Here is a 13255-nt window from a genome sequence, read left to right as displayed (position 1 = left end):
GACATAATTTCAGTTGTTTCACACTTTTTTGTTAAGTATATAATTCCACATGTGTTAATTCATAGTTTTGATTCCTTCAATGTGAATATACAATTTTCATAGTCATGAAAATACAGAAAAATCTTTAAATGAGAAGGTGTGTCTAAACTTTTGGTCTGTACTGTACATCATAAAAAATATATTGCTTTTTCTGGAGTGTTATTGGGGGAAGGGGGGGTTGTATTAGTTTGTTTGAATGAAAAAAAACGGAATCCTTGGAAGAAGATTACAACTTTATTGTATTTTATGTATAACAATAACATAATGATATCATGTAACATTGAAAATATCTTTGTTCTACTTATGTCTCTTGGTAAAAACGTTAATGTGTAATTTCTTAATAAAAATTATCTGATTAAAAAAAGTGTGTGTCTTATAGTCCAAGAAATATGGTAAGTTCTGAAATAATTTCCCTTTCTCATTTAATTATACATCTGTTTGTTATATGTTTTTGTACAATTTGCCAATAATGTATAATGTTATTTCCCGTCTGAGTTATTTTTGATCAACAGAATACGATTTTCCAGTAATTCACTTTACACACTCTAGGTATGATAATAACTTCTCCACTGTGTGGGATTTTGACTTCTCATTCCTCATGTTTGGTCCTGTTAAAATAAAAAAACTTAAATAACCCTCCCATTCTGGTGCGGTTCCAGCACTTGTATTTCGGGGGCTCATGAAGGGTTGTTAGGTCATGTGAGCCCTGCATCTAATTAGCGCTGGCTTCATTGTTCGCACATTTGGAAAAATCAAACAATAAGAAGTCAAAGAGAAGTCGCAGCCCTGGCTTCCTGCAACCTCATGAGCCCCAGGAGCAAGAGTGCCAATACTGCTGAAAGAGCACCGGCACGGAAGGTGAAAATTATTTTTTTATTTTAACAAGGCCAAACATGATAACAACCCCTTTAAGAAAATACAATTTCCATTTAAAAAATTTCCCACATTAAGAGCATGAAAAAGGCTTCTCTCCTGAGTGGGTTCTCTGGTGGTGATCAAGATGCGCTTTTCGGGTAAATCGTTTCCCACAATCTGAACATGAAAAGGGCTTCTCCCCTGTGTGGGTTCTCTGGTGCTTAACACAATCTGATTTATGGTTAAAACATTTCCCACATTCTGAACATGAAAAAGGCTTCTCCCCTGTGTGAATTCTCTGGTGGATAACAAGACTGCATTTCTGGTTAAAATATTTCCCACATTCTGAACATGAAAAAGGCTTTTCCCCTGTGTGGGTTCTCTGGTGCTTAACCAAATCTGGTTTCTGGTTAAAACATTTCCCACATTCTGAACATGAAAAAGGCTTCTCACCAGTGTGAGTTCTCTGGTGCTTAACCAAACTTGATCTATCGTTAAAACTTTTCCTACATTCGGAACAAGAAAAAGGCTTCTCCCCTGTGTGAGTTCTTTGGTGTATAACAAGATTCCCTTTCCAGTTAAAACATTTCCCACATTCTGAACATGAAAAAGGCTTCTCCCCTGTGTGAGTTCTCTGGTGTATAACAAGAATTGATTTTTTGTTAAAACATTTCCCACATTCTGAACAGGAAAAAGGCTTCTCCCCTGTGTGAATTCTCTGGTGCTTAACAAAATGTGATTTCAGTGTAAAATATTTCCCACATTCTGAACAGAAAAATGGCTTCTCATCTGTGTGAGTTCGAAAATATGATTTATCCACAAAGCATTTTCCATATTCTGAACATGAAAAAGACTTCTCCCTTGTGTGAGTTTTCTGGTGTATAGCAAGATCTGATTGTTGGTTGAAATATTTCTGACCTCTGCTGTTCTCTGCTGTGTGAATTGTTTGATGTTTAAGAAAATATTTTTGAAGGGGAAAGCTATTTCCGTATTCTGAAGGTGAAAATTGCTTCTTTTCTTTAGGAGCAGTTAGTTTCTTAATGCTTATTTTACGACTCTCATTTTCCTTAGTAGGCGGTAATGAATCAGAAACTAGGACCTGTTTCATAGGATCAGATGACTGATCTTTGCTGTGAAAGGATGATGGCATATCTGGAGTAATGGCATTCACTTCAATTGTATCCTGTAGGATCTCAAGATCATCTGATTTAAAACTTGAAGATGTCAGCTGTCCCTCTGATCTCCTGGTACAGTCATCTGCTAAAAATAAAACCAATTACTCATTTTTCAATAAAATATTTTTGAACATTTCTACTTAAACTGTCAGTACAAATAGCAAGTTATGTAAAAAATTTGAATTATTCATCAAGAAAATGACAGTTCACAGTCTAATAGAAAACCTCATTGCATGAACCAGTGGAGCGTGGTGTTCAACTGTTTGTTTATTCTGCCTCCCAAAAATGAAATAAAAAGCCACAAAGAAATGTTATGTGGACAAAAATAATACCAGTAAAAAGTTCTACTCATTTTACAAAAACAAACATCATCTGTCAATGGAAAAACAGAGGTTTCTACATTATTAGTGGCTCAATGGCTCTTGAAAAGCAACATGGCTTCCATTAACCAATCCAGCAATATCCGCTCTCCCAGAGTCAAATTTCACCCTCACTTTTGAGTCTTGCAGTGTGCTGAAGCCACATTTAGCATCCAAGTATTTGGCATTATTATAGTGAGAAGAACCCACTTAATTTAAGGTGAATGTGTCTTCTGGAGCACAATCTGGGCACTATGTGTTGGGTAATAAAATGGTATATTTGCAATTTTTACTCTCCAGCATCCACTGCACAGCAATTATAGGAAAGTGGCTGTAGAGTCAAAATAGTCACTAGTATTGGGCTTTCCTGACGAAGAAGTGTTTTATACTTTGAAACGCATAGAATAAACCTGTATCCATTTGATAACCTGGGATATACATCTCATTATTGATCAGCAAGTGCGGAAATCATCCACAAACCTCTCCTTTCTTTCCTAGATACTGACTACTCTTGCGTCTTCTGATTTTGTATTTTCTCTGCCCTCCCAGTTGGGGCCAAACTACCTGACTATAATTCTTCTTATCATCTCATACTACAGAAAAGCAAGTATCAATGTGACCCAATCTAGGGGTGTGTGTGTAAGTCCAGATGTAGAGGTGTTAAAGACGTTAAAGGGTGATGGGCAAAACTGTGACTATAGACAATAACACATCTACTGAAATAATCAAGCTGAGTAGTCTTTTTAACCCCTTTCTGCCATTAGATGTACTATTCCGTCCATGTGGGGTGGGCCCTACTTCCCAAGGACGGAATAGTACGTCATAGGCGATCGGCCGTGCTCACGGGGGGAGCGCGGCCGGGTGTCAGCTGCTTATCGCAGCTGACATCCGGCACTATGTGCCAGGAGTGGTCACGGACCGCCTCCGGCACATTAACCCCCGGCACACCGCGATCAAACATGATCGCGATGTGCCGGCGGTGCAGGGAAGCATCGCGCAGGGAGGGGGCTCCCTGCGGGCTTCCCTGAGACCCCCGCAGCAACGCGATGTGATCGCGTTGCTCTGCGGTCTCCTACCTTCCTCCCTGCAGAAAGTCCCGGATCCAAGATGGCCGCGGATCCGGATCCTGCAGGGAAGGGAGGTGGCTTACCAAGTGCCTGCTCAGAGCAGGCACTTGGTAACGCTGCACTGCTCTCAGACAGATCGGTGATCTGCCAGAGTGCTGTGCAAACTGGCAGATCACCGATCTGTATTGTCCCCCCCTGGAACAAAGTAAAAAAGTTTAAAAATTTTTTTACAAGTGTGTAAAAAAAAAAAAAAAAATATTATTCCCATAAATACATTTCTTTATCTAAAAAAAAAATAAACAAACAATAAAAGTACACATATTTAGTATCGCCGCGTCCGTAATGACCCGACCTATAAAACTGTCCCACTAGTTAACCCCTTCACTAAACACCGTAAGAAAAAAAAAAAAACGAGACAAAAAACAACGCTTTATTATCATACCGCCGAACAAAAAGTGGAATAACACGCGATCAAAAAGACAGATATAAATAGCCATGGTACCGCTGAAAGCGTCATCTTGTCTCGCAAAAAACGAGCCGCCATACAGCAACATCAGCAAAAAAATAAAAAAGTTATAGTCCTCAGAATAAAGCGATGCAAAAATAATTATTTTTTTCTATAAAATAGTTTTTATCGTATAAAAGCGCCAAAACATTAAAAAAATGATATAAATGAGGTGTCGCTGTAATCGTACTGACCCGAAGAATAAAACTGCTTTATCAATTTTACCAAACGCGGAACGGTATAAACGCCTCCCCCAAAAGAAATTCATGAATAGCTGGTTTTTGGTAATTCTGCCTCACAAAAATCGGAATAAAAAGCTATCAAAAAATGTCACGTGCCCGAAAATGTTACCAATGAAAACGTCAACTCGTCCCGCAAAAAACAAGACCTCACATGATTCTGTGGACTCAAATATGGAAAAATTATAGCTCTCAAAATGTGGTAACGCAAAAAATATTTTTTGCAATAAAAAGCGTCTTTCAGTGTGTGACGGCTGCCAATCATAAAAATCCGCTAAAAAACCCGCTATAAAAGTAAATCAAACCCCCCTTCATCACCCCCTTAGTTAGGGAAAAATAAAAAAAATAAAAAAAATGTATTTATTTCCATTTTCCCATTAGGGCTAGGGTTAGGGCTAGGGTTAGGGCTAGAGCTAGGGTTAGGGTTAGGGCTAGGGTTAGGGCTAGGGTTAGGGCTAGGGTTAAGGCTACAGTTAGGGTTAAGGCTACAGTTAGGGTTGGGGCTAAAGTTAGGGTTAGGGTTTGGATTACATTTGCGGTTGGGAATAGGGTTGGGATTAGGGTTAGGGGTGTGTCTGGGTTAGAGGTGTGGTTAGTGTTACCGTTGGAATTAGGGTTAGGGGTGTGTTTGGATTAGGGTTTCAGTTATAATTGGGGGGTTTCCACTGTTCAGGCACATCAGGGGCTCTCCAAACGCAACACGGCGTCCGATCTCAATTCCAGCCAATTCTGCGTTGAAAAAGTAAAACAGTGCTCCTTCCCTTCCGAGCTCTCCCGTGTGTCCAAACAGGAGTTTACCCCAACATATGGGGTATCAGCGTACTCAGGACAAATTCGACAACAACTTTTGGGGTCCAATTTCTCCTGTTACCCTTGGGAAAATACAAAACTGGGGGCTAAAAAATAATTTTGGGGGGAATTTTTTATTTTTATTTTCACGACTCTGCATTAGAAACTGTAGTTAAACACTTGGGGGCTCAAAGTTCTCACAACACATCTAGATAAGTTCCTTGGGGGGTCTAGTTTCCAATATGGGGTCACTTGTGGGGGGTTTCTACTGTTTAGGTACATTAGGGGCTCTGCAAACGCAATGTGACGCCTGCAGACCATTCCATCTAAGTCTGTATTCCAAATGGCGCTCCATCCCTTCCGAGCCCTCCCATGCGCCTAAACGGTGGTTCCCCCCACATATGGGCTATCAGCGCACTCAGGACAAATTGCACAACAACTTTTGGGGTCCAATTTCTCCTGTTACCCTTGGGAAAATACAAAACTGGGGACTAAAAAATAATTTTTGTGGGAAAAAAATGTTTGTTTTATTTTTACGGCTCTGCATTATAAACTTCTGTGAAGCTCTTGGTGGGTCAAAGTGCTCACCACACATCTAGATAAGTTCCTTAGGGGGTCTACTTTCCAAAATGGTGTCACTTGTGGGGGGTTTCAATGTTTCGGCACATCAGTGGCTCTCCAAACGCAACATGGCGTCTCATCTCAATTCCTGTGAATTTTGCATTGAAAAGTCAAACGACGCTCCTTCCCTTCCGAGCTCTCCCATGCGCCCAGTGGTTTACCCCCACATATGGGGTATCAGCGTACTCAGGACAAATTGTACAACAACTTTTTGGTTCCAATTTATTCTCTTACCATTGGGAAAATAAAAAATTGGGGGCGAAAAGATAATTTTTGTGAAAAAAAAATGTTTTTTTATTTTTACAGTTCTGCATTATAAACTTCTGTGAAGCACTTGGTGGGTCAAAGTGCTCACCACACCTCTAGATAAGTTCCTTAGGGGGTCTACTTTCCAAAATGGTGTCACTTGTGGGGGGTTTCAATGTTTAGGCACATCAGTGGCTCTTCAAACGCAACATGGCGTCCCATCTCAATTCCTGTCAATTTTGCATTGAAAGATCAAACGGCGCTCCTTCCCTTCCGAGCTCTCCCTTGCGCCCAAACAGTGGTTTACCCCCATATATGGGGTATCAGAGTACTCAGGACAAATTGTGCAACAACTTTTTGGTTCCAATTTCTTCTCTTACCATTGGGAAAATAAAAAATTAGGGGGCGAAAAGATAATTTTTGTGAAAAAAATGATTTTTTATTTTTACGGTTCTGCATTATAAACTTCTGTGAAGCACTTGGTGGGTCAAAGTGCTCACCACACCTCTAGATAAGTTCCTTAGGGGGTCTACTTTCCAAACTGGTGTCACTTGTGGGGCGTTTCAATGTTTAGGCACATCAGTGGCTCTCCAAACGCAACATGGCGTCCTATCTCAATTCCAGTCAATTTTGCATTAAAAAATCAAATGGCGCTCCTTCACTTCCAAGCTCTGTCATGCGCCCAAACAGTGGTTTACCTCCACTTATGGGGTATTGGCGTACTCAGGACAAATTGTCCAACAAGGTTTGGGGTCCATTTTCTCCTGTAACCCTTGGTAAAATAAAACAAATTGGAGCTGAAGTAAATTTTTTTTGAAAAAAAGTTAAATGTTAATTTTTATTTAAACATTCCAAAAATTCCTGTGAAACACCTGAAGGGTTAATAAACTTCCTGAATGTGGTTTTGAGAACCTTGAGGGGTGCAGTTTTTAGAATGGTGTCATACTTGGGTATTTTCTATCATATAGACCCCTCAAAATGACTTCAAATGAGATGTGGTCCCTAAAATAAAATGGTGTTGTAAAAATGAGAAATTGCTGGTCAACTTTTAACCCTTATAACTCCCTAACAAAAAAAAATTTTGGTTCCAAAATTATGCTGATGTAAAGTAGACATGTGGGAAATGTTACTTATTAAGTATTTTGTGTGACATATCTCTCTGATTTAATTGCATAAAAATTCAAAGTTGGAAAATTGCGAAATTTTCAAAATTTTTGCCATATTTCCGTTTTTTTCACAAATAAACGCAGGTAATATCAAAGAAATTTTACCACTATCATGAAGTACAATATGTCTCGAGAAAACAATGTCAGAATCACCGGGATCCGTTGAAGCGTTCCAGAGTTATAACCTCATAAAGGGACAGTGGTCAGAATTGTAAAAATTGGCCCGGTCCATAACATGCAAACCACCCATGGGGGTAAAGGGGTTAAGTATAAAATAAAGATGAGTAACTAATGGTAAAACCTCTTCGGGGTAATTAAAGTATGGGTTTCAGTGGTTCTTGGCAATATAAACGATCGTAATGGACAATATTTTCTATCACATGAGTTTCAAGAAGAACTATTCATTTAACCCCTTCACCTCGATGCATGTTTTCAACTTTCTGACCAGGCCATTTTTTTCAATTCTGACCACTGTCACTTTATAAGATCATAACTCTGAAACGCTTCAACGGATCCTGGTGATTCTGAGATTCTATTTTCTCATGACATATTGTACTTTATGATAGTGGTAAAATTTCTTTGATTTGACTTGCCTTTATTTGTGAAAAAAATGGAAATTTGGCGAACATTTTGAAAATTTTGCAATTTTTAAACTTTTAGTTTTTATGCCCTTAAATTAGAGTCATATCATACAAAATAGTTAATAAATAACATTACCCACATGTCTGCTTTACATTACCACAATTTTGGAAAAATTATTTTTTTTTGTTAGGAAGTTGTAAGGGTTAAAATTTGACCAGCGATTTCTCGTTTTTACAGCAAATTTGCAAAACCATTTTTTTTAGGGACCACCTCACACTTGAAGTGACTTTGAGGGGTCTATATGACAGAAAATGCCCAAAAGTTACACAATTCTAAAAACCACTCAAGGTACTCAAAACCACATTCAAAAAGTTTATTAACCCTTCAGGTGCTTCACAGGAATTTTTGGAATGTTTAAAAAAAATTGAACATTTAACTTTTTTTCACAAATTTTTTACTTCAGATCCAATTTGTTTTATTTTACCAAGGGTAACAGGAGAAATTGGACCACAAAACTCTTTGTACAATTTGTCCTGAGTACGCCGATAAACCATATGTTGGGGTAAACCATTGTTTGGGCACATTGCAGAGCTCGGAAGGGAAGGAGCGTTATTTTACTTTTCAATGCAAAATTTGCTGGAATTGAGATCGGACACCATGTCGTGTTTGGAGAGCCCCTGATGTGCCTAAACAGTGGAAACCCCGCACAAGTGACGCCATTTTGGAAAGTAGACCCCCTAGGGAACTAATCTAGATGTGTGGTGAGCACTTTGAACCCCCAAGTACTTCACAGAAGTTTATAATGTAGAGCCGTAAAAAAAAATCATTTTTTTTCACAGAAATGATCTTTTCGCCCCAAATTTTTTATTTTCCCAAGGGTAACAGGACGAATTGGACCACAAAAGTTGTTGTACAATTTGTCCTGAGTACGCTGATACCCCATATATGGGGGTAAACCACTGTTTGAGCACATGGCAGAGCTCGGAAGGGAAGGAGTGCCGTTTGACTTTTCAATGCAAAATTGGCTGGAATTGAGATCGGAACCCATGTCGCGTTTGGAGAGCCCCTGATGTGCCTAAACAGTGGAAACCCACCACAAGTGACCCCATTTTGGAAAGAAGACCCCTTAAGGAACTTATCTAGATGTGTGGTGAGCACTTTTAACCCCCAATTGTTTCACTAAAGTTTAGAATGTAGAGCCGTGAAAATTAAAAAATCATTTTTTCTTTCCACAAATTGATCTTTAAGCCCGCAATTTTTTTTCCCCAAGGGTAACAGGAGAATTTGTTGTCCAATTTGTCCTGAGTACGCTGATACCCCATATGTGGGGGGGAACCACTGCTTGGGTGCACGGCAGAGCTCGGAAGGGAAGGAGCGCCGTTTGGAATGCAGACTTAGATGGATTGGTCTGCAGGCATCACGTTGCATTTGCAGAGCCCCTGATGTACCTAAACAGTAGAAGCCCCCCACAAGTGACCCCATATTGGAAACTAGACCAAGGAACTTTTCTAGATGTGTTGTGAGAACTTTGAACCCCCAAGTGTTTCACTACAGTTTGTAACACAGAGCCGTGAAAATAAAAAATATATTTTTTTTCCACAAAAATGATATTTTAGCCCCCAAATTTTTATTTTCCCAAGTGTAACAGGACAAATTAGACCCGAAAAGTTGTTGTCCAATTTGTCCTGAGTATGCTGATACCCCAAATGTGGGGGTAAACCCCTGTTTGGGCGCACGGGAGAGCTCGGAAGGAAAGGAGCACTGTTTTAGTTTTTCAACGCAGAATTGGCTGGAATTGAGATCGGACGCAATGTTGCATTTAGAGAGCCCCTGATGTGCCTAAACAGTGGAAACCCCCAATTCTAACTGAAATCCTAACCCAAACACACCCCTAACCCTAATCCCAACCCTAACCCTAACTACACCCCTAACCCTAATCCCAACCCGAAAATGTAATCTGTTATGATCTGGTGACCTTGGAGCTGCATGAGAACTTTCACTGGAGAAAGTGGCCACTATACTGACCGCACAACTGAACTTAACACTGCAACTAGAAGTAGCCGTGGAGTGTACCTAACACACCTAGACACCTCGTCACAGCCGGAGGACTAAATACCCCTAAAGATGGAAATCGGAATACTATCTTGCCTCAGAGAAAATCCCCAAAGGATAGACAGCCCCCCACAAATATTGGCGGTGAGTCGGAGAGGAAAAAACATACACAGGCAGAAAAAACAGGATTTAGCACAGGAGGCCACTCTAGCTAGATAGGACAGGATAGGACAGAGTTCTATGCGGTCAGTATTAAAACCCTTCAAAAAATCCATAGCAGAATATACAAAAAACTTCCTACATCTAACTAAAGATGTAGGAGCGTATATCTGCAACTCCAGTGAATCCTACAAACAGAGCAGGAATAAACTGAATCAAGCACACAGCAGTGTGCCACAGATACAAAAACAAAACACTTATCTGTGCTGAATTTGGCAGCAAGCAGGAGAAGCCAGAAAGAGATCCAACACTTCACAAGGAACATTGACAACTGGCAAGGGCTAAAGGATCCTGCACACCTAAATATCCCAGTCAGAATTGTAATTATCCGATACACCTGGCCAGGACTGCGAGTCAGAGACAACTGCATTCCCACCAACAACCACTGGAGGGAACCCAAGAGCAGAATTCACAACAGTACCCCCCCTTCAGGAGGGGTCACCGAACCCTCACCAGGGCCCCCAGGACGATCAGGACGAGCCAGATGAAAGGCACGGACCAAATCAGTAGCATGAACTTCAGAGGCAAAAACCCAAGAATTATCCTCCTGGCCATAACCCTTCCACTTGACCAGGTACTGAAGCTTCTGCCTCGAAAAACGGGAATCCAAAATCTTCTCAACAACATATTCCAACTCCCCATCAACCAGCACAGGGGCCGGAGGATCAGCAGAGGGAACAACGGGCTCCACATATTTCCGCAACAAAGATCTATGGAAGACATTATGGATAGCAAAAGAGGCCGGAAGCGCCAGTCGAAAAGACACCGGATTAATAATCTCAGAAATCCTATAAGGACCAATAAACCAAGGTTTAAACTTAGGAGAAGAAACCTTCATAGGAACATGACGGGAAGACAACCAGACCAGATCCCCAACCCGAAGCCGGGAACCAACACACCGACGACGATTAACAAAACGTTGAGCCTTCTCTTGAGACAACACCAACTTGTCCACCACATGAGCCCAAATCTGCTGCAACCTGTCCACCACAGAATCCACACCAGGACAGTCAGAAGGCTCAACCTGCCCAGAAGAAAAACGAGGATGAAAACCAAAATTACAAAAGAAAGGCGAAACCAAAGTAGCAGAACTAGCCCAATTATTAAGGGCAAACTCGGCCAATGGCAAGAAGGCCACCCAATCATCCTGATCAGCAGACACAAAGCATCTCAAATAAGTCTCCAAAGTCTGATTAGTACGCTCGGTCTGGCCATTTGTCTGAGGATGAAATGCAGAAGAAAAAGACAAATCAATGCCCAGCCTAGCATGAAAGGCCCGCCAAAACCTAGAAACAAACTGGGAACCTCTGTCGGAAACAATATTCTCCGGAATACCATGCAAACGAACCACATGCTGAAAGAACAACGGAACCAAATCAGAAGAGGAAGGCAATTTAGGTAAGGGCACCAAATGAACCACCTTAGAGAACCGGTCACAAACAACCCAGATAACAGACATCTTCTGGGAGACCGGAAGATCAGAAATAAAATCCATCGAAATATGCGTCCAGGGCCTCTCAGGAACTGGCAATGGCAAAAGCAACCCACTAGCACGGGAACAACAAGGCTTGGCCCACGCACAAGTCCCACAGGACTGCACAAAAGAACGCACATCACGTGACAATGAAGGCCACCAAAAGGACCTACCAACCAAATCTCTGGTACCAAAAATGCCAGGATGACCGTCCAACACGGAACAGTGAACCTCAGAAATCACTGTACTAGTCGATCTGTCAGGAACAAACAATTTCCCCACAGGACAGCGGTCAGGTTTGTCAACCTGAAATTCCTGAAGAACCCGTTGTAAATCAGGGGAAATGGCAGAAAGGACCACCTCCTCTTTCAGAATACCGACCGGCTCTAAGACTTCAGGAGAATCAGGCAAAAAACTCCTAGAGAGGGCATCAGCCTTAATATTCTTAGAACCCGGAAGGTACGAGATCACGAAATCAAAACGGGAAAAAAACAAGGACCATCGAGCCTGTCTAGGATTCAGCCGTTTAGCAGACTCGAGGTAAATCAAATTCTTCAAGACTACAATACGGTGCTTAGCTCCCTCAAGCCAATGTCGCCACTCCTCAAACACCCACTTCATAGACAACAACTCCCGATTGCCGACATCATAATTGCGTTCAGCAGGCGAAAACTTACAGGAAAAGAAGGCACACGGTTTCATTAAGGAACCAACAGGATCCCTCTGAGACAAAACGGCCCCTGCCCCAATCTCAGAAGCGTCAACCTCAACCTGAAACGGAAGAGAAACATCCGGTTGGCGCAACACTGGAGCAGAAGTAAAACGACGTTTAAGCTCCTGAAAGGCAGAGACAGCCGCAGAGGACCAATTCGCCACATCAGTGCCCTTCTTCATCAAATCGGTCAAGGGTTTAACCACGCTGGAAAAATTAGCAATGAAACGGCGATAAAAATTTGCAAAACCCAAAAATTTCTGAAGGCTCTTCACGGATGTGGGCTGAATCCAATCATGAATGGCCTGAACCTTAACCGGATCCATCTCTATAGATGAAGGAGAAAAAATGAAGCCCAAAAAAGAGACTTTCTGCACCCCAAAGAGACACTTAGACCCTTTCACAAACAGGGCATTGTCACGAAGGATCTGAAATACCATCCTGATCTGTTGCACATGAGACTCCCAATCATCGTAAAAAATCAAAATATCGTCCAAATATAGAATCAAGAATTTATCAAGATAAGTCCGGAACATATCATGCATGAAGGACTGAAAAACAGATGGAGCATTAGAGAGTCCGAATGGCATCACAAGGTATTCAAAATGGCCTTCGGGCGTGTTAAACGCAGTTTTCCATTCATCACCCTGCTTAATACGAACAAGATTATATGCCCCTCGAAGGTCAATCTTGGTAAACCAATTAGCTCCCTTAATCCTAGCAAACAAATCGGAAAGCAAAGGTAAAGGGTATTGAAACTTGACCGTGATTTTATTCAAGAGGCGATAATCTATACAGGGTATCAAGGAACCATCTTTTTTAGCAACAAAAAAGAACCCCGCTCCCAACGGTGAAGAAGATGGCCGAATATGCCCTTTCTCCAAAGACTCCTTAATATAGCTCCGCATGGCGGTATGTTCAGGCACAGATAGATTAAAAAGTCGACCCTTAGGAAACTTACAGCCTGGAATCAAGTCAATAGCACAATCACAGTCCCTGTGCGGTGGAAGAAAACTGGACTTGGGCTCATCGAATACATCCTGAAAATCAGACAAAAACTCTGGAATCTCAGAAGGTGAAGAAGAGGAGATTGACATCAAAGGAACATCATTATGAACCCCCTGATAACCCCAACTTGTCACAGACATGGACTTC

At 41.3% G+C, this 13255-nt stretch overlaps 1 protein-coding gene across 2 annotated transcripts in view; it reads right to left on the bottom strand.

The window, feature by feature from the left end:
* Positions 1–260: 260 nt before the first annotated feature.
* The window catches only part of LOC138663407 (oocyte zinc finger protein XlCOF6-like), a 29713-nt gene continuing 16718 nt past the window's right edge, over positions 261–13255 (bottom strand). The window contains exon 7 of one of the 2 annotated variants that reach the window (XM_069749596.1): positions 261–2154. In XM_069749596.1, the coding sequence (XP_069605697.1) occupies positions 986–2154 (1169 nt within the window). In that variant the 3' untranslated portion in view covers positions 261–985. The remainder of the gene's footprint in view (positions 2155–13255) is intronic. The other variant, XM_069749597.1, reaches the window with a different exon arrangement.

Source organism: Ranitomeya imitator, chromosome 2 (assembly GCF_032444005.1).
Source record: "Ranitomeya imitator isolate aRanImi1 chromosome 2, aRanImi1.pri, whole genome shotgun sequence".
NCBI lineage: Eukaryota > Metazoa > Chordata > Amphibia > Anura > Dendrobatidae > Ranitomeya > Ranitomeya imitator.
Note: the sequence above shows the minus strand (reverse complement) of the source record. Positions and strands in the feature narration are given on the sequence as shown.